Genomic DNA, 27,974 nt, shown 5'->3' with positions numbered 1-27,974 from the left:
CCCTACAGTTCAATCCCCACAGTTCAATCCCCACAGTTCAATCCCTACAGTTCAATCCCCACAGTTTAATCCTCTCAAGGTTTAATCCTCACAGTTCAATCCTCATAGATGAATACCCACAGTTCCATCCCGACAGTTCAATCCTCACAGTTCAATCCTCACAGTTCAATCCTCACAGTTCAACCCTCACAGTTCAACCCTCACAGTTTAATCCCCACAGTTTAAGCCTAACAAGAATACAAGAAAACAATCTTGGAGAATAGAAAACTAGAAAAATACTGGCATGGAAATAAAAAAAAACTTTAATATAAGAAAAATAACCATTAAAAATGTCATGGCACCTAGACGTAGGCAATGTTTGACCAGGAGTACGTCGAGGCGAAACCTGACAAAGTCACAAACGACAGCATGTCATCGACCCAAGTAGTGCTTCATAGAAATGTGTTTCTGCAAAATGAATGAGATGGGTAAAAAGAAATGTTTTGCTTACCTGTTTATAATTTGTATATAATTGCAATTTTAGTTGTATTTTGAAGTACATTTGAGCTTTTTCAAACTTATTGTGGCTTCTTACAAGAGTTGTATTAGGGTACATGACTCAAAGCAATGGAGGAGGGCTAGAATATATCTCAAAGTGTATCTCAATGGAGGAAGTTATAGGGCTAGAATATATCTCAATGTATCTCAATGGAGGAAGTTATAGGGCTAGAATATATCTCAAAGTGTATCTCAATGGAGGAAGTTATAGGGCTAGAATATATCTCAAAGTCTATCTCATGGAGGAAGTTATAGGGCTAGAATATATCTCAAAGTCTATCTCAATGGAGGAAGTTATAGGGCTAGAATATATCTCAAAGTCTATCTCAATGGAAATGTTTTGATATTGAAGGGAGCGAAATTAAAAAGAAAAAAAATATGCAGAATGTAGTCAAATTCTAGAGCTTGCATTCTTGAAAGCCGAAAGTTTCAAGTGTTATAACTGCTGAAACCTTTATCCTCGTCCGTCTTCTGCTACAGTTGTCAGAAAAACATTTTTAGTATTAATACACATTTTCTCCTCCGATGGTATAGACCTTGAGGTCTGAGCATAACCTTGAAATAATCAATACACTTGTACATTAAATTCATTTACTTTGAAGACATCAGTACTAATAAAATATTAGTATAGAGAGAGTAGAGTAGCCTACGGAAAATGTTATTCTTATTTTTCATTAGACATCAATAACATCTTCGTTAGACAGCCTCACTGTCAGGGTTATGTTAAGGCCTTAGCTCGTTTGCCCGGGCCCCTGACATTTAACCAGGCACCTTCGTGCTTACAATAAATAAATGACTCACTGGTAACAATGTAAATATTTAATGATATAAATATAAGTATGATGACAAACTAATGGAGTAATGACATTGAACATTTTAATACTGTGAATTTATTAATTAAATAATAATTCTACCCCTTGCTGTCCCACAACGTACACATTAATGTTCGAAAACACAACACACTCTGACACTGCTGTCTTTAGTCACCAATCCCAAGCTAACTCCCTGTAAAGACAAAGTAAAGACAAACTAGAAAGGTCTAGTAGACTATCACTATGGCATCGAAACAACTGCGAAACGCAGTTATGCCTTAGATACTCACCCTAAACAGGGGAACACAGAAAAATCTCAACAAACGTTACACCAGCAGAACAAAAACACTCCATTAACTTACAAGCAAGGCAACAAAAAGAAAGTGCGTTCAAAAATAGTGCACTTAATACACATTGGTGCTAGAATGCCATAATCTACGCACCGACATTCCCCCTCTCCCCCCAAACTGGTTCTTACAAAGTATGGACCAGTTTCCGTACCTCAAACTGAAAGAAAAGTAAGAAGATATCATTGCAGCTACAAGGTAAGCACATCCAGCTAGGGAACATTCATCCGCATTAACATCACTCTTCCAAACATAACAACTTAGAAGAAAAATTACCAATTATACTTTTTACCAAAGTATCCACATTACACTATGAACCATTCACAAAATCACATCTACCAACCGATCAAATTTAAAATGCATAATCAACAAATTAATGTCAATAATACTAAATGCAACATAATTTCATCTAACATAAAGTGCAAACATTTTCAAACAATAATGTATACATTGGAACATTAAAATGCATAAGACATGTATATACCAAAAATACATAAATATGTAACTTATGTAGCTGCACATTGGAAAGTCTATCTTGAGCACGGATCAGCAAGCAGATTGTCCTTTCCTCAGACGTGAACAACATCAAAGGAATAATCTTGTAACACTAGAGCCCATCTTGTAATGCGAGCATTGGTACAGTTAGTGCTCCTAAAGTAACATAAAGCCTTGTGGTCAGTCTGGAGATTAAATTTTGTTCCCGGCCAATAATTGTCCCTTTTTCTATTGCATATACAATGGCCACTTCTTCAGGTTTAATGGTAAAATACTTCTGCTCCCGAGGCAACACTTTACGGCTCACATAATTTTATAGGATGCAACATACCATTCACACACTGGCTAAGAATGCCAGAGATCCCTTTGTCTGAGGCATCAGTCTGGAGATAAAACGGTAGAGAAAAATCAGGCAAACGAAGAATAGGATACTTACATAGACAGGCCTGTACTCTCTTCAATGCCTCCGCACACTCACAGCTCCAGTCGACTCTCATGGATTTTAACCGACGTAAGAATGCCTTTAAAGGAAAAACTAAATCCACGTATCTACCAAGAAACTTTTACTCCCATAACTAACAGATATGATTCCGATACTTTAAATATTTGATTCTTGGGAATGTTGATATTAATGTGAGTCAGGAGTTTGATTGCGCAGCAGTAACTAGGTCAGCGAAAGATAGAGAGAATGATAGTGACGCAGTAAATGAGTGTGGAATATTGCAAGATTGTCGTGATGTTTTAGGTACGAGTGATGATTTTTTACGTGAACAGCTGAGTGATCCGTCTTTGAAAGATCTATGGGAGCGACATGTGGACAATTGTGTAGATAATAAAAAGAATGGAAGTGTGGAATATAAAGTGTTTGATAGACTATTGTACAGAGTGTTTAGGGGAGAGTTTGGTGAGGAAGAAAGACAGTTAGTTGTACCCTCAGCTAAGAGAGAAATTGTGTTGAAAACTGCTCATGAGAGTATGTTAGCAGGGCATTTGTCATTAAGAAAGACTAAAAGTAAAATCTACAAATATTTTTTCTGGCAAGGTTTAGATAGAGACATAAAAGAGTTTGTAAGGTCGTGTGATATTTGTCAGAAAGCTAGAGTGCCGCGTCGTTGTGACAGAGTGGAGCTAGGCCAAATGAATGTTGTTACCACTCCGTTTTACAAAGTTGCTACAGATATTATTGGGCCATTGGAGATAACTGACAATAAGAATAGGTATATTTTGACAGTGGTAGATGTCGCTACCAGATGGCCAGAAGCGATACCTTTGAGGAATATAAATACAGAAACAGTTATTGAGGCACTAACTAATATTTTTTGTAGAATAGGGCTACCTATAGAAATATTAAGTGATCAAGGCCCCCAGTTTACTTCCGAATTGTACAAACAGGTGTGCGAATTTTTCTCAGTTAAACCCGTGCACTCCACTATATACCACCCCAGCTCTAATGGTATGATAGAAAGGCTCAATTCTACTTTAAAATCCTTTTTAAGGAAAGTATGTCAGGATAGCCCTCATGATTGGGACCGGAAAGTTAGTGCAGCATTGTTCGCCTACCGAGAGGTACCTAATGAGACAACGGGGTTGTCGCCATTTGAGCTTGTCTATGGGAGACAAATGAGAGGCCCACTGGCTATTTTGAAGCAAGTATTTGTAAATGCTGAAGAAGAAACTGAATATAAGAATGTGTTCACTTATTTAGTGGACTTAAAACAAAGATTATCAGAGGTGACTACTATTGCTAAATCTAACAGCGATGCAAACAAAAAGAAAGTGCGTTCAAAAATAGTGCACTTAATACACATTGGTGCTAGAATGCCATAATCTACGCACCGACACTCACTATAAAACAGCAATAGAAACAATTGTCATTAGTTTTTTTTTTTTTTTTACCATATGCTCTCTATGTGCTCACAAAATGAAATATTTAATCTAGAAATACAATCCTAATCTCAGCAAGGCTAATCACATGAAATATTTACAAATTCTATAAAGCTCAAAGCTTTCCTTCATCCGGGCAATTTGATCTGTAACGTCTGCTGTCTTACGGAGAGATTTTCTCTGGCTTACTCTTTGAACTGAAACAAATAAATGATTGAGAAATGTTATGTGTTGATTCATTCCATTGTCTGCTTTTTTTCATTCCATTGTCTATTAATACATTATATTGATATTTTGTAAAATCACAAATTATCTTGAGATTTTCACATGTACGCAGCAAGAAGTCGATGATTCGGACACATATGTAGGCATCGATACACGAGTAAGACACGATAATGATTTTAAGGGTTTATTCACGCATCGATACCTGAAAACTAAATGGTATCGCCCACGTCTGCAACGATTCCCTTGTTGCGTCCCCTTTACAAAGCGAGACGGGTTTGATTAATGCATCTTATGGATTATAGCCCTTGTCAACCGGAAACTGATTCCAATACAAAAATCTCTCGTGCTCTATGTCAATGTTTGACCACCAGTGAGAGAGGAAGAGGAGGAGAGTGAGTGTGTGTAAAAGAGGGAAGGAGAGAGTGGCAAGAAGTGTGAAAAGAGAGAGAGAGAGAGAGAATGAAGAATAAAAAGAAAGAGAACTCAAGAATAAGATACAACCTAGAGAGAGAAAGAGATGTACAGAGAAACAGTGAAGGGCAGTAAAAACACGAATCAATTATGTCCCCGATCAATGGGTTTACACCCCTGCTTATCCTATTTATTGCTGATTACATCCCCTTGGATCGTTTCAACTTACAACCTGCTTGTAGGGTAGTCTCCCCCTGGAGGAAATCTAAGCCCTCAAGAAACATCCCTCTTCAGATGCCCCTACACACACACACGGAGACAGACACACACACACGGAGACACACACACACACGGAGACAGACACACACTGGTAGAAAGACATTCAACTCCAAGGATTCGTTTCCTTTCATTCGGCTGCCTTGTATTCTGTAAAGTCTGTAATATCAAACAGTGTCATCTCCCGCTGTACTTGCTTCCCACATCAGGAATCCTATTTGTGACGGGAAAACAACTAGTTGCAACTGGTGAAAAGACAGAAAGATGTATTAGAGACAACCTAACCCTCCCCTTCTGGAGTCCTCTTTTGTTTTCCTCCCAGACTTCCCTGCTCGCGTGTCATTCTAATGATCCAAATGATATGTTTTCATCTTGTGTCTTATCTAGAACGATGTCCTTCATTTTCTAAAGACTTCAGAATGTTGGTGGCTTTGTTCACGGAGAAATAGTCAATGGGAATTAAAGGGGGGAATGACATCATATTATCTTTGACCTTCAGAGGAACTAACAGGGAACTAGATGACATGTTGACGTAATCCATTGAATAACATTCATTCAATACATACACCAATTTATCCTTCAGAATACATAGACATAACTTTATGTAGAAAATTATGTATATGTATATAATTATGAACTCTATCCACCCATACGTCACATGTATATTCATGGTTTTCAATAAGGAACTGGGCACGTAAAAAGCTAATACTCTTTTTGTTTTGTGGTTTTATAGAGCGACAATAACGTCATAATACAAAAAAAAGGAGGAGTTTGAAATAAAATAATTCCTTTTGAGAAACAACAACAAAGCTTGTAATTAGTTGTGTAATAAATCTAGACTAAAAATAATAAATATGTTACAGACGTTACTTTAAAAAAAAATAATTACGTCCTGCGCATTTGATGTGTCAATCTCTTATGCATGTTAATCAATGACTTAAACTCCTCCTGCTTAGTCGTTGGTTTTCGAGGCTGATTCTGGTAAATAATCCATGCCCTAATGGCTTTAAGGGAAGAAGGAGAACTTGCATGAATATATTCTTAGCATATGGAATAAGAAATGTACCTTTATCTTTGTGTATTTTGTATTTGTAAATTTGGTTTATTATTTTATGTATTATAGCTACTTTACTTTTTAACGGCCCCCGAAAGGGGAAAAGACGCTATTAGTTTTCTGTGAAATGTCTGTCCGTCTGTCCGTTCATCCCATTTAGATCTCATAAACTAGAAAAGATAGTGAAAATCCAACATCACAATATTTTAGACCATTCAAAGTTCTGATGCAACGGCTACTTTTTTCTTTTCTGAAAGCGAACAATCTAATTTTTTAAATCACTTATGCGAGCAGTTTTTTTTTTCATAAAACTACACCAGTTTTACAACTATTAACTATTAAACACTCAAGGCTCTTTATTAGGGGAGATGTAAATCTATCATATTTGTAACACAAATATGTAAACGGTTCTTGTTTTTTTGTCAAAATTTTTGTTTTTATATTTGTATTGTTAAGTTATGTAAGTTCTGTTATACTAAGTACTATATTTACACAAGAACAAATGTTTACTTTTTTTTAAAGAGAAAAAAATCTATTTAGTATGCATAATAAATTAGACATAATTGTAAACGAATATTAATCTTGTAAACTGCATTTTTAAAAATTCGGATGAAGCCATACCATATTACAAATCAATTAGATCAATCATAAGACATCAGTTAGGCCAGGGGAGGCGCGGTGGCTGAGCGGCAAAGTGCATGGCTTTCCAAACCGGGTGTCCCGGGTTCAAATCCTGGTGAAGACTGGGATTTTCAACTTCGGAATCCTTGGGCGCCTCTGAGTCCACCCAGCTCTAATGGGTACCCGACATTAGTTGGGGAAAAGTAAAGGGGGTTGGTCGTTGTGATGGCTACATGACACCCTCGTTAACCGTAGGCCACAAAAACAGATGAACTTTACCACAAGGTCTGAAAGGGGAACTAGTTAGGCCAGGCTCACATCTAACTTTACATTCACTTTCATCCTTTGATCTGCTGGACCGTTAGGGCACTACACAAGAGCTGTCAACTTTCTTTCTCCATTCTTATCTGTCATTTGTCTTTGATATAATTTCATTCAGATGTTCTTTTTGAAAATATTGAAGCCTGCCTGGGTGGACCTTTTCGGGGGCCAATTTTGAGTTTGTGTTTCCACACAAACTGTCTTTGTAACCTTGTTATTCTCGTGTCATGAGGTGTCTCTAAGTTTAGTAATTTTACTAATGCTGATGCTCATTAATTTGGAATATTCGTTTGTTATTAATCTCACTGCTCTATTTTGTATTTGATTTTGTTTGTTTGTGTTTTCTTATGTTGAAGGATTACAAACAGGGATGCATATTCTAAACTTGGCCAAACTAAAGTTAGACAGCATTTTAGTTTTATCTTCTTGTTTGATTTGTAAACAATTATTGCAATAAACCCTAATGTTTTGATTCATTTTTTAATTAATTTCATCAATATAGGGGTTCTAGGATATCTTTTCATTTATTATTACACCTAGAAATGTTGAGAGTTTAGTTTGTGTGACTGGTTTACCTTGAATAAAAAAGTAGCTTTATTTTAGTTTTTTTTTTGTTACTCTTAATAACTGGCATTTTTTTGAGGACTTGATCGTCAACACCATTGATAGTTTCATTTCAATGTTGACCCCTCGACTCTGTTCATTCAATTAGCTGAAATTAGCCGTTATAATCGTCTGAATATAGTGAACATTCTACTTGAGACAGATTCTAAATTTAACTTTCAAGCGGTGGTAGTAGCATAGTACCTGTAGACCTACAACAACAGAGATTACTGAAGATCTGTCTTATGTTTTATTATCGATTAATGTATTATTTACTTCATATTATGTCTGTCTGACTAACCTTCTTGGAACAATAATCTATACAAACCATGACGCTACTGCTGCTACAGCTATTCATAACTCTATTGCAGATTTCCAAAGTATCCATGATAAGCTATTCATGGCTCTACTGCTACTATCACAAATATTCATAACAACAGCTATCATAACTATTCATGACTCTTCTGCAGCTAACCAAACAATTCATGACTCTATTGCAGCTATCAAACTATTATTGTCACAACTGCAGTTATCCAAGCTATTCATGACCGCAGCTAACCAAACAATTCATGACCTCAGCTATCAAGCTATCAAAATAAATAGTGTCCATTGACATGCATAACTAGATGAACTCATGTATACTCGTAAGAAGTAATTATCTTTTTTTTTTTGAAGTCACGTCTGTAATTACAATATAAAAAGATGAAGGATAAGTGCAGCTTTTCCCATGACTACGCAAACCCTTAATAATAATAATAAGTGTTTTCCTTCTTGAGTGAAACCGTGTTTTAATCCTTGTATCTGACACAACAGTACTTGAGACAGTGAGAAGATCTAGCAGCCACTGAACCCAACAGATCACTTCATTAGAAGACTAGTAAATAAAGCAACAACACGACTGCTTAACTCAGCTAACAGCTGTGAACTTGAAGGACCAGGAACTCGCCCAGTTTCACGCCATTCCTTCTCATTCTTTCCACTCTACTGGTTTGTCAGGGACCACAACTCTTACATAAGTGGATTCAAGAGAACTAAGAAAAAAAAAAAGAAGGAAGTCTTTTCCCTTTAATTCTGGTTTTTAATAAACATTGTGAACAGAAGAATGATTTCTACAACAAAAATATCAAGATAAGATTGTGTGTCTGTTCCATTGAAAATGTGCAAAGTTATAAAGTTCGGTGCTGTGTTTAGAACTGATAGCACTCTTAAATATTTTAATGTTACTGTTTGTTCTACTTGTATAAGATATACATATAGAGTCTTCTGTTCATATACAATACATTGTCCACTCGTTATTTTATCTAGACTAATTTATATGGGTCATTGTCCACTGGTTATTTTATCGAGACCAATGTTGCGGGTCATATACATTGTCCACTAGTTATTTTATCTAGACTTATTTATATGGGTCATACATTTTCCACTAGTTATTTTATCTACACTTATTTATATGGGTCATTGTCCACTGGTTATTTTATCTAGACTAATTTTATGGGTCATATACATTGTCCACTAGTTATTTTATCTAGACTAATTTATATGGGTCATACATTGTCCACTAGTTATTTTATCTAGACTTATTTATATGGGTCATTGTCCACTGGTTATTTTATCTAGACTAATTTTATGGGTCATATACATTGTCCACTAGTTATTTTATCTAGACTAATTTTACGGGTCATATACATTGTCAACTAGTTATTTTATCTAACCTAAATGTATGGGTCATATATTATTTGTCTACTGCCAAGTTCTGGCAAGGTTTTTTTCTTATCATAACGTCACTTTTGTTTATAGGTATAAGTGATTTTTTTTCAGTAGAGATTTTTGTAAGATTCTTCTATAGTGTCGGTGTTGAAAAAGAACTTATTAAATTATGTATTAACACATTCAAAGCCGTTTATGGAAAAACGTGAAAGGAAAATTTTCTTGCTTAAGATTAAAAGTAAATCTAAAACAATGTCCGAAATATCCTATGACTAACCTACAATGTCTAAAGTAAGTAAGTAAAACACATTCATAATATTGCTGCGACACTCAAGAACTTGACAACTCGCCTCCAAATAGCGTGATACCTTATAAATTAATAGATTAACAGCCAAATACAGTACAATTGGCAACACCGTACTGTGTTGTGGACTGAACTCGTACAGGACTCTACCAGACTCTGGTCTCACTGTTTCAACCTGTCCTGATTTTGCCTCTCTCTCTCTCTTATTATGTAAGCATTTATAGGATCCCCCAAAGACCTTCTCGAAAATCAAAGAAACGCCACCGTCTTGTCGTCAATTCCTTCGAAATGATCACATGATCATATCACATGATCATATCACATGACCACATCACGGATGATCTTCACGTGGAGTATTCACACTAGCACTTTCCTGAAGGTCTGTCCATCGTCCAGGTTGACCGCTCCCACCACACTGGCCTTTGTCACGAGTGGTTGTCGGTCTCACTCTCTCACTCACACTCACATACAAACAAAAGAACAAACAAACAAACAATTTGTGTCTCCAGTTTAGTTCTGACAACATCATATGATGTATTTCTCCATGTCTGAAGCTGCTGGTTTGATAATACGTCGTCATAATTCTGTTTAACCGTCAATTAATTTCGGACACAGTATTTTTTACAAAGCTTTTAGCAACTCACCCTGTCTATCTGTGTGGTCAACAGTGTGTACACGTGATTTCTCCCACACCCAATCCGTGTGTGGTCAACAGTGTGTACACGTGATTTCTCCCACACCCAATCCGTGTGTGGTCAACAGTGTGTACACGTGATTTCTCCCACACCCAATCCGTGTGTGGTCAACAGTGTGTACACGTGATTTCTCCCACACCCAATCCGTGTGTGGTCAACAGTTTGTACACGTGATTTCTCCCACACCCAAACTCCGATCCAGCTGAAATTTTGCACAATCATTTTTTTTTACCTGATAGAACAAGAATTAATTTTTAAAAATATTTAATTATTAATTAACTATTGGTAATTATCTAATTTGTTTGGTATCTCGAACAAGGGAAAGATGGTATAAGTTAAATTAGCCCTCTTTATACTTTGTAGGTATTCACAATAGAGAACTGTAAACTAGCTATTGTCGAAGTCTATTGGGCGAGCCCGCTCGTTACAGAAGACCTCGTTGCCACGTCGTACAAACGTGTGGCTTGGCAATTGGTTTAGGATACCCACAGGTTGTGTTCACCTTTTTTTTTTTATAAATGCAACTAAAAAGTGATCACCCGGATATCCCCTTCTTTCTCCTCCTAGTGATAGGATCATAGCGTATTGAGGAAGCTGAATGCATGAAATTACACTAAACCAAAACCAATTGGTAAAAATATTTGTAATAGCACAGATGTATTATTGCTAGTCAAGATCTATTACACATTTAATTAAATGACTGCAAACTAATTGATACAACTAGGCTAAAAGCTTTTTTTAAAAAGTATTTGTATTTATGATTTTCTTATTCCGATTATCATTTGTTAAATTCAGCCCACCGGCTAACACTTGACTGTCGTCACTTGTTGTTGTTCTATTTGTCTGAGAGAAGAATAAGTCTCATTAATTCTTTCAACATTCTCTAGTTTATTTTAGAACCATCATTCTAAGAAATATTAAGTTACATTGTTGTTCTAACAATGTATAAGGACTGAAACTCAAGCCGTGGCAACACACATAAACACACATACATTCAAGTAGTCTATTCACATCCAAGTCCTAATATTTGCATACACACATATCGAAGTCCAAATATTTGCATACAACACATACATTCAAGTAGTCACACCCAAAGCCACCAAACATTGAGCACAAAAAAACAACAACCTCATTGTTAGTCCGAAGATCACACCCGACCCCCCCCCCCCAATACTTCACCGTTATATTAATCCATTATTTCAAAGTGACTTCGCTGTAAGTATTCTCCCCATGAGGATATCAGCTCGGTGCGGCCTCTAACTCTGACCTCTAGAAAGATCTTGATGTTTGCTCCAAGCCGCTCTATCCTCTAGAGTTAGTTAGCTGAGTAGGTTGACCGTGTTCTCTGAAGCGCAAAGTGCCTGGTACTATGTGCGCTCCATTGATTTCTGTCAAATTTATGTAACCAAGTTCTGGCAAGGTTTCTTTTTTTTTTCATAACGTTTCGAATGTTTACAGTAATAGGTGATTTTTTGTTCCAGTAGAAATTTGTGCAAGATTATTCTAGTGTCGGTGTTTAAAAAGAACTTGATACATTATGTATTAACACATTTACAGAAAGACCTAGATCTAGATCTTTGTTTTATAGGTGGAAAAAATCAAAGGGAAATTGTCTTTCTTAAGATTGAAAGAAAAGCTAAAACCAATGTCCGAAATATCATATAACTGACCTACAATGTCTATAGACTAACAATAATACATCTGTAAGATTAAAAATATGTTTACCTATTGTTTTTGTTTATCGCTATTTCATGCTTTTAGCTTTCTCAATACGCTATGATCCTATTCATTGTCTGGACCTGTTGGGTTGGTGTGGGGGAAGAAAAAATGGGCAATCTGAATGAATGTTAGCGATCACTTTTGAAATGCATTTTATAAATAAAAGAAAAGAGTTGTACGACTTGATTTCGAACTCGAGGGATCAAGTCTCCTCAAGCCAATACACTAGCACTGTGCCAGCGAAGTGCTGATGAAAATAGAAGGTTTTCTAGTTATCTATTGCTAATTCCCATTCTTTAGGTCACCACCTACGTCTCTACATAAAGTAGAATTAGTGATGAGTCAGCTTGGGCCAAGAAGTTTATATAACGAAATTCTAAATATATATATAAATATAGTAAGGAAATCAATGTTTTTCAAACTTCGTCAAAAACACAAAGAAACGGTCATGTTGGTGGCCTTTCTCTTGACAGCTAGGGGATCTGAGGGAGCTATGCAAGCACCAAACTCACTTAGCGTAACACCCCTTCAGATGGTTTTGACGATAAAACTCCCCTTTTCGATAAAACAAATCTAAAGCAAAGCTACAATTACTAAATTTCATAAGCGTAGCCAAAAGGTGGAGATAATACAAGATGTTGCATACTGCTGAACATTAGAAGAGGTTGACTCATTTAAAAACCTGGTTCTAAAGTCAAACATAACAGGAGATGGAGGATCAACAAAGGAAAACCCCGTTTAAGTTTGACATCCACTGCCATGAGCAATCTGTGGAAAATCTAAATGAATAATATCAGTTTCCCAGTAAAATAAAAATTATATTCTTCCCTTGTGATCTCTGTACTCTTTCTATGGTTGTGAATGTTGGACACTGAACGCTGAGACTTTAAGAAGAATCCAAGGGTATCAGATACCAGGAAAAAGAAGACAATGTTTGAATTTGTACAAGTCAACACTCTGGGTGGCTAAAAGGAAGAACTCCTCACTACTGTGAAGAGACGAAAACTGAGCTGGTTTGGTCCTAGTGTAAGACATGACTCACTTTGACAAGTTATTCTTCAAGGCAGTGTGGAGGGAGCACGAAGGGTCGTCCAAAGAACAACTGGCTGGATAACGTTAAAGAATGGACCGGCCTCTCTCTTGATCACCTGCTCAGAACAGCTGCGGACCGGGGACGAAAGTCAAGGGATTGATGAGATGAGATTTTACCGAAGTAGTTACACTTCCCTCTTCAACAAAATACTAAAGCGAAACTAGAACTACCATTTTTTACCTTTCACTAGGCTCTTGCAAAAAAAAAATGAAGGGAATAGCAGTTTTGTTTTTGACGTACATTTTTTTAAATACAAGAGTAGCAGGATAATGCACTGTAGATACCTCAGAACAGTGGCGTCACTAGGGGGTGCGGGGACGCGGCCCGCACAAGTGACATCCGATAGGGGGTGACACCCAAATGGTAAAAATGCACTTTTGAAAAAATGAAAAAAAAATTAAATAAAATAAAAAAACAAAAAAAAAAAAACAACAACTTAAAAAAGTGTCAGTAAAAAGATTTTAAAAAAATAGAATTTTAAATGCAAAATTTGGAATAATGGGTACAAATTCAAAAGCAATAAGTTGTTTCTTTTTTTGTTGTTGTTGTGTTGACACTAGGCCTAAATAGATATGTTCAAAATGAGAAAATCTGGAGAAGACTGACGGACCTTTATCAGGATTTAAGATTTAGAAAACTTTGGCACTCGGTCTTAGGCTACAAAAAAAAAGACAACAACAACAACAACAACAAAACAATTGACATGGAAGTCCTTGCTATGATCAACTTAAAGAAGGGAAATAAAGAGGAACATCTTGCACAGTCTGCTTGATATCACAATGTTTCGTGAACAGAGTGCAAGGCAGTGATATGCGCACTCAAATGTTTTAATTTGTTTACAAATGTTTTAACAGACCCTCTAAAGAGACTAATGCTACAAAGTACTGTGGTGTCTTGTATCAAGGCACACCTAACATACATCTCTGAAGTTATAAGATATTTTAAGATTAGTAATGGTATCCTTCAAATGACAGAAATGTTTTAGGATTTTTCCCTTCAAAGAGAACCAAAGCTAATGGTACCAGTTCTGATATCGTAAAACGCTTGGGTATATAAGACATGTGTTGAGCTCATGAATAAGATAATGCAGCTACAATACCTGGAAGTCATGAAGGAGTGCAGGCAATATAAAAAAACAGAAATGCAATTTTAATGGATGTGTACATTGTTTATTTAAGCTATGTGGTCAAATTTCAGAAACTACTTCCTGCATGACATTTTATGTGCTCATAAAAATGTTTTCTTTCTTCACCGCTTTTACCATTCGATGTTTTTTTTTTTAAGTAATCATACTGGAGTATCATTGAAATGTCTATAAACAACTTGCTGGAGAACTCATCATACTGGAGTATCATTAAAATGTCTATAAACAACTTGCTGGAGAACTCATCATACTGGAGTATCATTAAAATGTCCATAAACAACTTGCTGGAGCACTCATCATACTGGAGAATCATTAAAATGTCTATAAATAACTTGCTGGAGCACTCGTCATACCGGAGAATCATTAAAATGTCTATAAACAACTTGCTGGAGCACTCATCATACTGGAGAATCATTAAAATGTCTATAAACAACTTGCTGGAGCACTCGTCATACTGGAGAATCATTAAAATGTCTATAAACAACTTGCTGGAGAACTCATCATACTGGAGTATCATTAAAATGTCTATAAACAACTTGCTGGAGAACTCATCATACTGGAGTATCATTAAAATGTCTATAAACAACTTGCTGGAGCACTCATCATACTGGAGTATCATTAAAATGTCTATGAACAACTTGCTGGAGCACTCATACTACTGTTAGATCCGTGAGAGTACGAATTTCTTCTTAAAATACAGTCACTAGATGCGCAGCTAAAATATTTGTCCCTGGTGCTATTAGAGCGTTGAATGTGTTGCCAGGAAAGTTAATGTCTTGGCAGAATTTAAGTCATTGATAAACATGCATAACTAGATTAACCTAGGAACATGCGTAGTGACATCATTTTCTTTTTTTTAATTCGAAGTAACGTCTGTATTTCATAAGATAAGAAGATGAGAATAAGATGTCAATGCTGGAGTAGTTTAATCCCTTTAACATAGAGCCAGACGACAAGATATTTTAACAGAAATACCAAAACTAGAATACATCTACAGGCAGCAAAGGTTAATTTTGAAGAAGCTAAAACTGGGAATGTATTGCATTTTACATTTCAAATGGAATAACAATGGGACTTAAGGAACGTTTACAGGCTCTTTGATTAAGTCTTCAACAGCTTCTTGACAAATGCATTTCAACGTGGAGTCTTTTGAAAGAAGCTTTTCAAAAGTAAAATTAATTAAGAACTTTTAATTAACAAATTTTGAGACATGAATTTCAAAACGAAATGGCAAAAGATATTGAATTTAAAGTTATTTTATAAGTATTCAAGTTTGAAATCCTGAAAAGTCTTTGTACGCTTTTAAATGCTAAGCTTAATAATAATAATAATTATAATCTATTTAATAACTTATGATAAAATGTAAGAAACAATGAAATTTTAAAATAGAATCCAAACACATTTGAACGTTCAGTAAAAACTATCAACGAATAAAGATCATTAGCGAACTGTATTCTGGTGCAACAAAAAGAACTAAACCAGAAGTTTTTATTGGAAAGATTTGAGGTCAACTTGAAGAGGGGGGTGATGACACCCTGAACTTACCGCACCGGGTGACACCCAACATAGTGACGCCAATGCCTCAGAATATGTATTTTTTAGTTTGAAATACCGGAATTAAAAAAGCTTCGCCACGAAACCCTCTGGTGGAGTACACAACAACATTCCCCCAGACCCCCCTAGCTGCCAAGGGCGGGGTGTCTACTATCTTTCCATAAATTCAAGGGTGCAAAATACGCCCAAAAGAAAGAAGGGTCAGAAACTAATGAAGATTGACTATTTATACATCTACACACACACACACACACATGTCCAGCCCAAATCCTACCCCTTCCACGAAAACAAAATCCTGGCTTCGTCCATGGTAGTGACTTATTGTTATGTGCATATTGAATCCTATTTTTAATTTTGTTTCACATTAAAGATTCATATTTTTAAAGTTATTTTTTTAGTTTGTGTCAGCCCCATTTGAGGGTGAGGTCAAGAGCAGAGGCTATGTCCACACTTACGTACGCAAAATGGGTCATGAAATAAATAAATGATATGATTATGTTAAAGCACTGCTCACCTATTAACATTCATGCGCTGGTATCCAGCTACTTTCCATCCTAAAAGAATAATCTAATCTTTTCCTCCAAAATTGCTCTCTTTACCAAGAGGCCCGTACAAGACACTGACCCCAAAACACCCCAATAGAAAGAAAACTATATGGAGAGCTCCCTGATTTTGAAAACCACTGCGCAGTTCATCTCGTATATTGGGCCTAGTCATCTAAACACTCCAGCATAAAAATGAGAACAAAGAAGTTATCCCCTAATAGGTGTCACCCTTGTCTGCACCCCTAGAACCCTCCTATTGCTTCTAGCGACGGTATCGGATAGCATCACAATTTTTATCAGATTGTTTAAATGTAAATTACGTTTTTTTAAAATGTTTTTTAGAGTAATACTAATATGTTACAATTTCGCGTTATAAATCTTTTAAACGCACAAAGAAAGATAATCATTAAATATCCATGGCATATGAGGATTAAAATGAGTTACAATCCCTCTTTATCTAGGATTTTCAGTCATAAAATAATAAACAAGTAAACATCTAATATTATATTTTTTTAAAAGACAATACCTCCATTATTAAAGTACAATAATTTAAAAAAATATTTTTTTAAGATTCATTCAATTCGGGTATCGAAACCGTGCCACTGTCATCTGCTTTTAATTTTTAAATATTCGACCAGGGGGAAAGGCATACTCCAGTAATTGTTTATTGGTTTGTTCATTACATAGACATCTAAATCTAACACTAGACCTAAAGTTCTGATTTAGAACTTTTAAGAACTAGTCTAGGTATACTTCTAGAATCTAGATGTAATCTATAGATTTACGTAAAATGTAAGCAAACCTTAAAAGCTTCGATAAAAATGAAAGACCTTTAAATTTACTGTTATCGCATAATTTCGGCACACTACGGCAGACTTAGCCATGTTTTTTTTATTTGATAACTCTAAGATAAGCTTTTAAATTTTGACTTAGAAGACGATGCGCAAAATTTTCCTAAAATTAATTTATTATTTTCTTGAATCAATAAAGCCTTACATTTGGACATTGCAAAACACGGAACGCGATTGTCCTTTCAAATCTATATCTAGATTTAGTCTCAAGCCAAATTTACTTTTATTTATTTTTTACTTTCAAAAATTATTACGGTCAAACTAGAGTTTTCTCCATGTGGCCAAAGAACTAGTAATTTTCTTCTCAGCGATATATACCAACTGTCAAATTTCTAATGAAAATCGTTGTATCCATGTTCCCTGAAATTCGGACTGGAATAGATGTAGGCTATTGTAGGCCTACTTATATAAAAATTAGTCGGTGCGACAGAAAGTAAAATAATGTTAAAAAGAAGGGGGGGGGTGTCAATCTTTTTCTTGAAGTAGGATTGGCACATCTTGGTTACGGGAAAATTGTTTACATCCTTTACTGTAGATATTTCAATAAGATGCTCCGGCATTAGAATGAATTAATCTTTGATTGGGATCTGAGATTTGTACGTCTAAAAGGGTTCATTACTCTGTCGGGAATACCCAAATGAAGAATGTCTTCAAAACTTTAGTTTGAACCGTCATAGACTAATACGTAATAGACAAATTTAACAATAGTCAATGTCGTGATCATTATTCAATGTATCTGAACTGGTTTTTAACCAAAAAAAAAAATAACCCTAACCCTAACCCTATTCATTCAATAGAATGCCCAAAAACGTCAGGCAAAGTACGAAAATGAATTAGCTTCTTTGCTAGGCATTGTATAGATTGCTATGTTTAGCTTTCTATGGAATTACAAGAACTGCTTTAGGCAATATGTGATATGTTGATTTTTATTAGTTTATTTATGGTGACCAAGCCTTGCTCGTTTCAATCATTGTTCATAGAGAGTGAATATTTACCCGAACTTTTTGTGAAAATATTTTTGTCATGACGACAATGAGCTTCTAATCCAAACCATTGCTCATATGTCCCGCTAGTTCTAAATGTTGTTGTACAACTCAAGGGGAGTAGAAAGTCTTTTAAAGGTGAAGTAGAAATGGCTCTCCGATTGCTATGTATTGAGGTATTCCGCACACAAGTCATTGCTGGTTTGATTATACGGGACACGTTCGGGGTCGTTCGTAAATGACGTCACGCTCTAGGGGGGGAGGGGGGTTTGAGAAAATGTGACACTTTGTGACAAGGAGGAAGGGGGGGGGGTAGCGATTTTGTGACGTCAAAAATTTAAAATTCAGAAAAAAACACAAATAAAATATTTGTTTAATCTTCAAAAATGTTCGAAAAATAATACAATTTTTAGGTACTCATTTCAACATGAACTTCTCAGGTAGTTTTATTCTCAAATAAAAAGCATTGAAACTATAGAGATATTTCAGTCTTGTTTGAGGAGTTCAACTGAAAGCATCATGTTGGCACTGCCGACTGAGAATTTCACGTTGTTCTTCTCAAGAATACTTAAATCTTAAATTTCCGGAGAAATAACGGCGTCAACGTGTTAATTGAAAATTCAAATCTCTAGCCTGTAAACAATATCAAATGGAGAAGAAGAACATCTTCCCGTATCGATGACCACAGGAAACCTCTTTGGGAAAAAATTGATAAGAAATAAATAATTTGAAATAATTATTTTTTATTTTGTGACGTGACGCAGAGGGGGAAAAGGGGGGTGTCTGAGAATTTGTGATACTTTGTGACAAGGGGGAGGGGGGATCAAAAAGGTCATTTTTTGCGTGACGTCATTTACGAACGACCCCTTCACTGTCCAGTGTAAGTGTCGAACAATTTTTCTATAGTGTCATTCGCAAGAACATCGATATGTATAGTGCAGTCTTGCTATCGTATGCCCATGATGGAGAGCAAACATCTTTGGTGAAAGCGTTCAAGAAGTTTTAGCTGCTTTATGTATAGTACCATTGTCTCAGGTTCATACACAGGTTTGAGAGAACCACTGCTTGGTAGACACTAACATTTTGTAGACAGACGGAGCGATTTATTCTGACATAATCTCGCTTGGAGGAGTCCAAAAGCAATATTGGATTTGATCCGTAGGTTATCAAATTCCCTTTTAAAAGATGCGTCTTTTGATACTCTGCTTCCCATATATGTAAAGTAGTCTACCAAGATATGCATTCAAGAGGATCATTGGGGCTGAGTAGATTTTATTGGCAGACTTCTGTAATATCACTTCTATTTTTCCGAGGTTTATTTCTAAAACTAAAGAAGCTGTAGCGAAGAAAAATTCGTGGACCGCAAGCTGGAGCTCATGGTTAGTGTGAGCAAGTAAAGTGCAGTCATCGGTATGTAGAAGTTCTGTTAGGATTGATTCCCTTGTTTTGGTATGGGACAGTAGGCGCCGAAGTTTGAACACAGTTTGGCCTGAGCGGAATCTGAGGTAGATTCCTTCGTGCAGTTGCTGCCTCATTTGGCCCAAAAATTAGGCCAAAGAATATACAGAGTAGGGACAAGTACACAACTTAGCTTTATGTCATTCTGTAAAGAGAAGTTTCTCCAGAGGTCACCATTGTGTCTAATTTGATCTTTTTGTCCCACACGAAGCTGCTTGAGAATGGAAAAGAACCTACCTGGGCCTTACTAACTATCGCATCATTACACTTCTGTCCGTAGCAGGAAAGATCTATGCACAAGTTCTGCTTGATCGACTGTAAAATGAATGAGGTGCTGAGAGCCAATGTGGCTTTAGGGCTGGTACACGTACATTTGTATCGTTAGGCAAATAGAGAAGAAATTACATTAATAAGTGAAATGGAATTCAAAATGTGTTTTTGTCTTTAGATTGTATATAAATATATCTATTGTTTTGATGAAGAGCTATCACAATTACTTTTTAAAGACACATTTTTATTGAATGTTAAATTGTATGGTGTACATAAATAGTTATGAATGAATAATCTTATAATTAGATAGTATATAGATTTATGCTGGTACATACTAAAGCAAAAAATAATCGAGTACAATAAAGTTATTAGAGCGTAAGATCTACACTGCTTGTAATTTCTGTTTTCTGTATGTCAGAGAATAATATAATAAATATGGTAGTTTTCTATATCTAGAATAGATTACAGAAATAATAATTGTGATAACTATGTAAAGTATATAAACAATATAAACAAAAAATGGATGCACAACTAGGTTAAATTTCGGTAAATTTATATGCATAAAAATACAGACAAATTATTTTAACTCTTTCCCTACGCAATAATTGTTTCACATTCAGATGGAATTCTTCCTTTTGCTCATTAGTATTTCATTACCATATTATGATTAAGCTTCAATAGCTTTGTCTCGTTGTGATCAGAAAATGTTTTATTTGGTCTAGGGCTAAAGGGAATGTATGCTCCTTCTATAGAACATAAAGAAACGGTTTTAAAATTAAATATTAATTTAATTTAATGATGGTCAAATCAACGATGGTATCGTCGATTAGGAGAGAAAGAGTTAAACCAAAGGCTAAATTTCTGCTTGTACAAAAAAAAGGATTGTTCTAGATCTAGTATGACTTTAAAATAAGTAAAATAAACGTTTCTCTGGAGCTTGTAACATTGATGCTGGACTAAGTGGAGACAAGAATGGGGAAGTAAAACCTGGACACGGAACGGCAGTTCTTCCTCTAGGCTATATTATTATGTGAAACATGAGTGCCATTCGTCACCAATATTGCGGCAAGGATTTTTAGTAAAGTTTGAAGAAGGTCCTGTAGTGAACTAAATGTCTTATCGTAGGCGATGGTCGGTTTTGGCGCAGTGTACGTTGATTGGTAATCAATGACGATCTATCAGGTTCTAAGGAGTACATTTTTGCGAATGAGAAAAATCTTAATAAATACAAATCAGAATACAATACATCAACTCTCACAAAAGGACACTACAGTATTACAAAAAAAAAAACAAAAAAAAAAACAATATGTTATTGCACCATTTGTCTTAAATCATTGATGATGCCTTCCAGAACTAGGTTACCATCTTTAACTTTGACCTCATTTTGGGTTGTTGAATAATCAAAACTGTGGACCATTACATTATGATTGAGATTAATAAACAATAAAATAGTAGAAGTTATTAAAGTTATTAAGAATTAGCAATTCAAATAAAAGTGAGTTAATAATCAGATATACAAATATAGAATGACGTTATAATAGAGATCAAAACGTTTATAACAGGAAAAACATTTTAAAAAATACTTTAAAACACAAAACTTGTACGAAATTGTACGTTCATTGAAGCGGTTAGTTTCGATCAGTAGTGTCATTTTTGTTTAGCGCTAGTTCATGCTTTTCGCTTTCTCAATACGCTATGATCCTATCACTTGTCTCAATACGCTATGATCCTATCACTTGTCTCAATACTCTATGATCCTATCACTTGTCTCAATACTCTATGATCCTATCACTTGTCTCAATACTCTATGATCCTATCACTTGTCTCAATACCCTATGATCCTATCACTTGTCTCAATACTCTATGATCCTATCACTTGTCTCAATACTCTATGATCCTATCACTTGTCTCAATACCCTATGATCCTATCACTTGTCTCAATACTCTATGATCCTATCACTTGTCTCAATACTCTATGATCCTATCACTTGTCTCAATACTCTATGATCCTATCACTTGTCTCAATACTCTATGATCCTATCACTTGTCTCAATACTCTATGATCCTATCACTTGTCTCAATACTCTATGATCCTATCACTTGTCTCAATACTCTATGATCCTATCACTTGTCTCAATACTCTATGATCCTATCACTTGTCTCAATACTCTATGATCCTATCACTTGTCTCAATACTCTATGATCCTATCACTTGTCTCAATACTCTATGATCCTATCACTTGTCTCAATACTCTATGATCCTATCACTTGTCTCAATACTCTATGATCCTATCACTTGTCTCAATACTCTATGATCCTATCACTTGTCTCAATACTCTATGATCCTATCACTTGTCTCAATACGCTATGATCCTATCACTTGTCTCAATACTATATGATCCTATCACTTGTCTCAATACTCTATGATCCTATCACTTATCTCAATACCTTATGATCCTATCACTTGTCTCAATACTCTATGATCCTATCACTTGTCTCAATACTCTATGATCCTATCACTTGTCTCAATACTCTATGATCCTATCACTTGTCTCAATACTCTATGATCCTATCACTTGTCTCAATACTCTATGATCCATCACTTGTCTCAATACTCTATGATCCTATCACTTGTCTCAATACTCTAAATCCTATCACTTGTCTCAATGCTCTATGATCCTATCACTTGTCTCAATACTCTATGATCCTATCACTTGTCTCAATACTCTATGATCCTATCACTTGTCTCAATGCTCTATGATCCTATCACTTGTCTCAATACTCTATGATCCTATCACTTGTCTCAATACTCTATGATCCTATCACTTGTCTCAATACTCTATAATCCTATCACTTGTCTCAATGCTCTATGATCCTATCACTTGTCTCAATACTCTATGATCCTATCACTTGTCTCAATGCTCTATGATCCTATCACTTGTCTCAATGCGCTATGATCTTATCACTTGTCTCACTACGCTATGATCCTATCACTTGTCTCAATACTCTATGATCCTATCACTTGTCTCAATACTCTATGATCCTATCAGTGTCTGGACCAGTGGAGAAAAAATGTGTGTGGGGGTTGGAAGAAAGGGAGATCTGTATGGATTCTAAAGTACTCGTTTTTTAAAAGGATTTATTTTTTGAAAAAAGGGGGGTGAATTCGAACTCATGGCTAAAGCCGACATTTAACCCCCTGCTCTTAAGGTGCGCATGAAAATAGAAGACTGTAAAGTTGTCTATTGTTTGTTTCAAACGTACTTTAAAGAGACGACCTATAAAGGGGACTAATTCATAAAGCTTTTTAAAAAGGGGCATCAGTATTGGAGGTGAAAAGCTGACTAGTGTTAGCAGCTTTATATACCTCGGAGCTTGTGTCTCTGATTAGGGAACGAAACCCGAACTATTGGCTCGAATAGCACAGTCCACAGCAGCCCTTTCAAAACTTAAAATAATTTGGAAAGACAAAGGCTTAGCTATCGGCACCAAAATCAGACTGATGCGCTCCCTAGTCATGGCCACATTTTTATATGCTTGCGAGTCGTGGACGCTGACTGCAGAGCTAGACAGGAGGATCCTAGCAATGGAATTGAAATGTTACAGAAGGATCCTAAGTGTCACATTCATAGACCGCATCACAAACCAAGAGATCAGAGACAATGTTACTGCAGCGATCGGACCCCATGATGACCTGCTAACATTTGTAAAGAAAAGCAAACTTAAAACATATAGCCATATTACAAGATCTGCAGAACTCGCAAAGACTTTCCTTCAGGGAACAGTACCAGGAAAAAGAAGAAGAGGTAGACAGAGAAAGCGATGGGAGGACAACATAAAAGAATGGACGGGCCTGCCATTGAAAAAGGTTCTAAACAAGGCAAAAGACAATGAGGAATGAAGACGGTCTTCAATTAAGTTTTGCTTGGTGCCCTCTAACTGTCCAACAGATTACGGGATAGGTAAAGGTAAAGGTAAATTCAGCTTATACCACCATCTCAGCATATTCCACTTTTTTCTCTTGTTCGAGATATTAAACAAAATAATGAATTACCAATAGCTAATTAACTAAATGGTTAATTGTTGTTGTTTTTATTATTATTGTGTTGTCAGGTAACAGAAATATTGTGCATAATTTTAGCTTGATCCGTGGTGTCGGAGAAATAAAGTGTAACATTTTTTTTTACTAGACAGACAGTCAGGGGGGGGGGGGGATTGATACGAGCTTAAACATTTTTACATCGTTAAAAGAGCTTCAATAGACCTAGTCAATTATTTCTCAGGGAGCTCAGTTTTAGGCGGGAAAATGTAATTTCACCGTTTATAAAGATATAGAAAATAAAAATTAAAGAATTGCAATAAATTACTTACTTAAAAACGTTATTCATTGTAACACTCGTGACGCTACCTTCGAGAGAAACGTCGCAGTTCCTAGGAAACGACAAGTAGCTTGTAGGTCCTGTGCTGTAGCTTATAGGAAACAGAGCGTAGCTTGTAGGCCATGTGCTGTATGGTCTTGGAGGTGATATGCAGCTTACAGGCTGATCGATGCAATTTTCAAGAAGCGTATTGCCTCTTGGAGGCCAAGTTGTGAACCTTTCAGAAGAGAGAGAACTTCTAGTGGGAAACGTGTAACTTCCAGGAGGAGAGAGGCAACTTCCAGGAGGAGAGAGGCAATTTTCAGGAGGAGAGGCGCAAATCCTAGAAATAGGTTCGCAACTATCCGCAATTGAAGGAGTGTCTCGTGGGTTAGTATTCGAAGAACTATGATCTGTTGTTTTCGAAGTTAATTTCTTGTTAATAGAAAACTCGTCTTTTTGCTTGACTGCACTAGATCTATGCTTAATAACATCAGCCACAACAAATTTTGACTGGGCATCATTATCTATGGTATCAAATAGCAATTGTTGATTCTGTTGTCTGTTATCTTGTGCTTGTACATTTGTTCTGAGCGTTGGTGTAACTTGGTATGATTTGTATCTATTTCTGTTGCAGAAGGGTACAAACTGTTGCTTAATGTTTGGTCTTCTTGGGTAAAAATGTGAATATCTAGAATGGATAGGTGTGGCTAGTAACGGTAGTGTTCTGTGTGTGTGTGGTGTTGGCAATAACGGTGGTCCCCCTTTAGAAATCCCAGTTACTCTAGAAACGTGATTAAAAGTCGACTTTAAGCAAGAACTTTCAGACTTACTATCGATCTCGCGCGATTGAACTCCTATTTCGAGTAGTTTACCTAGTTTATTTTCCTTCTGTTCATTACTTGTATGATTACTTTCTGACGACTCAACACTTTCAGAAACAGAATAACCAGTTAACTCTAAATCATTCTGTTTATCTTGTATTACAATATCATAACACCTACAAGAAGAGTACCTAATATCATACAACCCTGTGAATCGTCTAATAGAATAAACGAAACGCCGAACCTTGTCAAAAGTGATCAATACAAAACATTGAGTAAAAACCTTTTCAACTATAGAAACCTCAGAAGATGTCTCAATATGGTAAAAGTTTACTAAATATGAGTTTCGATCACAAGTCTTATATGCAAATTTGTAAAGCAGAAAGTCTAAATGGTTAGACATACAAAATATCTTTCTGAAACAAAAGTTATTTAAGTCCATATAAACAAAAAGAAGCTTTACAACTTCCTTAGAAAATGGACCAATGACCATACTGCTCCTATTACTAGTAGAATGCGTATCAAAAGCATTATTCTTGAACTTAGTGACCAAATTGGAATAGACAAAGGATATCAGAGTGTTACCTAAATTTTTTAAAACTATGTTGTTACCACAACTACTAAAAAACTTAGTTTCACTGAAAACACCAAAAGATAACTTATTTGTACAAATATTTTCATAATGAACATCGCTGTACAAGCTATCAATATAATTAGTATCAACACTAACACAAGAAGATAACTTATTGTCACATATATTTCCAAACTGACCATCAATACTCGAGCTATCAATATAATTAGTATCAACACTAACACCATAAGATAACTTATTGCCAAATATATTCTCAAACTGACCATCAATACTCGAGCTATCAAAATGGTTAGTATATACACTAACACAAGAAGATAACTTATTGGCACACATATTCTTAAACTCACTACACGAGGTATCACAATGGTTAGTATCAACACTAACAGCATAAGATGACTTATTGTCACACATAGTATCAACACTAACAGCATAAGATGACTTATTGTCACACATAGTATCAACACTAACAGCATAAGATGACTTATTGTCACACATAGTATCAACACTAAAAGCATAAGATGACTTATTGTCACACATAGTATCAACACTAACAGCATAAGATGACTTATTGTCACACATAGTATCAACACTAACAGCATAAGATGACTTATTGTCACACATAGTATCAACACTAACAGCATAAGATGACTTATTGTCACACATAGTATCAACACTAACACCATAAGATGACTTATTGCCACACATAGTATCAACCCTAACACCATAAGATGACTTATTGTCACACATAGTATCAACCCTAACACCATAAGATGACTTATTGTCACACATAGTATCAACCCTAACACCATAAGATGACTTATTGTCACACATAGTATCAACACTAACAGCATAAGATGACTTATTGTCACACATAGTATCAACACTAACACCATAAGATGACTTATTGCCACACATAGTATCAACCCTAACACCATAAGATGACTTATTGTCACACATAGTATCAACCCTAACACCATAAGATGACTTATTGTCACACATAGTATCAACCCTAACACCATAAGATGACTTATTGCCACACATAGTATCAACCCTAACTCCATAAGATGACTTATTGTCACACATAGTATCAACCCTAACACCATAAGATGACTTATTGTCACACATAGTATCAACCCTAACACCATAAGATGACTTATTGTCACACATAGTATCAACACTAACTCCATAAGATGACTTATTGCCACACATAGTATCAACCCTAACTCCATAAGATGACTTATTGTCACACATAGTATCAACACTAACTCCATAAGATGACTTATTGTCACACATAGTATCAACACTAACTCCATAAGATGACTTATTGTCACACATAGTATCAACACTAACTCCATAAGATGACTTATTGTCACACATAGTATCAACCCTAACACCATAAGATGACTTATTGTCACACATAGTATCAACACTAACTCCATAAGATGACTTATTGTCACACATAGTATCAACACTAACACCATAAGATGACTTATTGCCACACATAGTATCAACACTAACAGCATAAGATGACTTATTGCCACACATAGTATCAACACTAACACCATAAGATGACTTATTGTCACACATAGTATTAACCCTAACACCATAAGATGACTTATTGCCACACATAGTATCAACACTAACAGCATAAGATGACTTATTGCCACACATAGTATCAACACTAACACCATAAGATGACTTATTGTCACACATAGTATCAAACTGTACATCGCTGTACAAACTAGTTTTATTGTCAGCTTCAATACAAACACCATTATATAACTTAGTGCTACCTAAGATCTCAGAATATATATTAGTAAACAAACTTTCAGTATGTTTAATTTCAATACAATCCCTATATCCATTACTGCAATTAGCAACTAAATAACGATATTTATCAGATAATTTAGTGCTAAATATGAACTCATAGTACTTGCTAATACAATATTTCGTAACTAGCTTGTTATCTCGCATTACAAACGCAGCATTATCAACAATAGCAGCATATACTTTAAAGTTATTCTGAACATCTAAATCAGAACAACGATAAAAGCCAGATATAATATTACGCAATATTTCATTACTACCACCAAAAGTATAACGAATAGGATCCAAATACCGTGCACGTAATCCATTATTACTCAGTACATGTAAACCCATAGGCCTACCCAATAGCTCGTCGTACAATATAAGATCGCCATGACATTGCAAGCAATGCTCAAGAAAATAGATAAATCTAATTCTGTTGTATCTGGTAGAAGTGCCAACGTCACATAGCCACACATTACACA

The 27,974-nt window shown here is 35.6% G+C and overlaps 1 protein-coding gene across 3 annotated transcripts; it reads right to left on the bottom strand.

Moving 5' to 3' along the window:
* Positions 1-284: 284 nt before the first annotated feature.
* LOC106061165 (uncharacterized) lies at positions 285-27,974 on the bottom strand. Of its 3 annotated transcripts, none has more exons than XR_008774541.1 (3): positions 24,281-27,974; positions 4,177-4,272; positions 285-447 (listed from the first exon to the last, which is right to left on the bottom strand). XR_008774541.1 is itself a non-coding variant. In XM_056009086.1 (2 exons), the coding sequence occupies exons 1-2, from the start codon at positions 27,841-27,843 to the stop codon at positions 21,219-21,221; spliced, it is 3,660 nt and encodes a 1,219-aa protein (XP_055865061.1). In that variant the 5' UTR covers positions 27,844-27,974; the 3' UTR covers positions 20,768-21,218. The 3 variants fall into 3 exon arrangements, 1 of the variants encoding a protein (XP_055865061.1); XR_008774542.1 differs by lacking the exon at positions 285-447 and adding an exon at positions 1,342-2,574; XM_056009086.1 differs by lacking the exons at positions 285-447; positions 4,177-4,272 and adding an exon at positions 20,768-21,315.

This window comes from Biomphalaria glabrata, chromosome 13 (genome assembly GCF_947242115.1).
Source record: "Biomphalaria glabrata chromosome 13, xgBioGlab47.1, whole genome shotgun sequence".
In the NCBI taxonomy this organism is placed as follows: Eukaryota; Metazoa; Mollusca; class Gastropoda; family Planorbidae; genus Biomphalaria; species Biomphalaria glabrata.
The sequence above is the reverse complement of the archived record's forward strand: the minus strand, read 5'-3'. Positions and strand labels throughout refer to the sequence as shown.

Coding starts and splice junctions, on each gene's coding strand:
- LOC106061165 (XM_056009086.1), bottom strand. CDS start 27,843: ATGGGTTTACATGTACTGAGTAATAATGGATTACGTGCACGGTATTTG. Junction 21,316..24,280: donor ACAATGAATAACGTTTTTAA/GTAAGTAATTTA, acceptor AATGGTCCACAG/TTTTGATTATTCAACAACCC.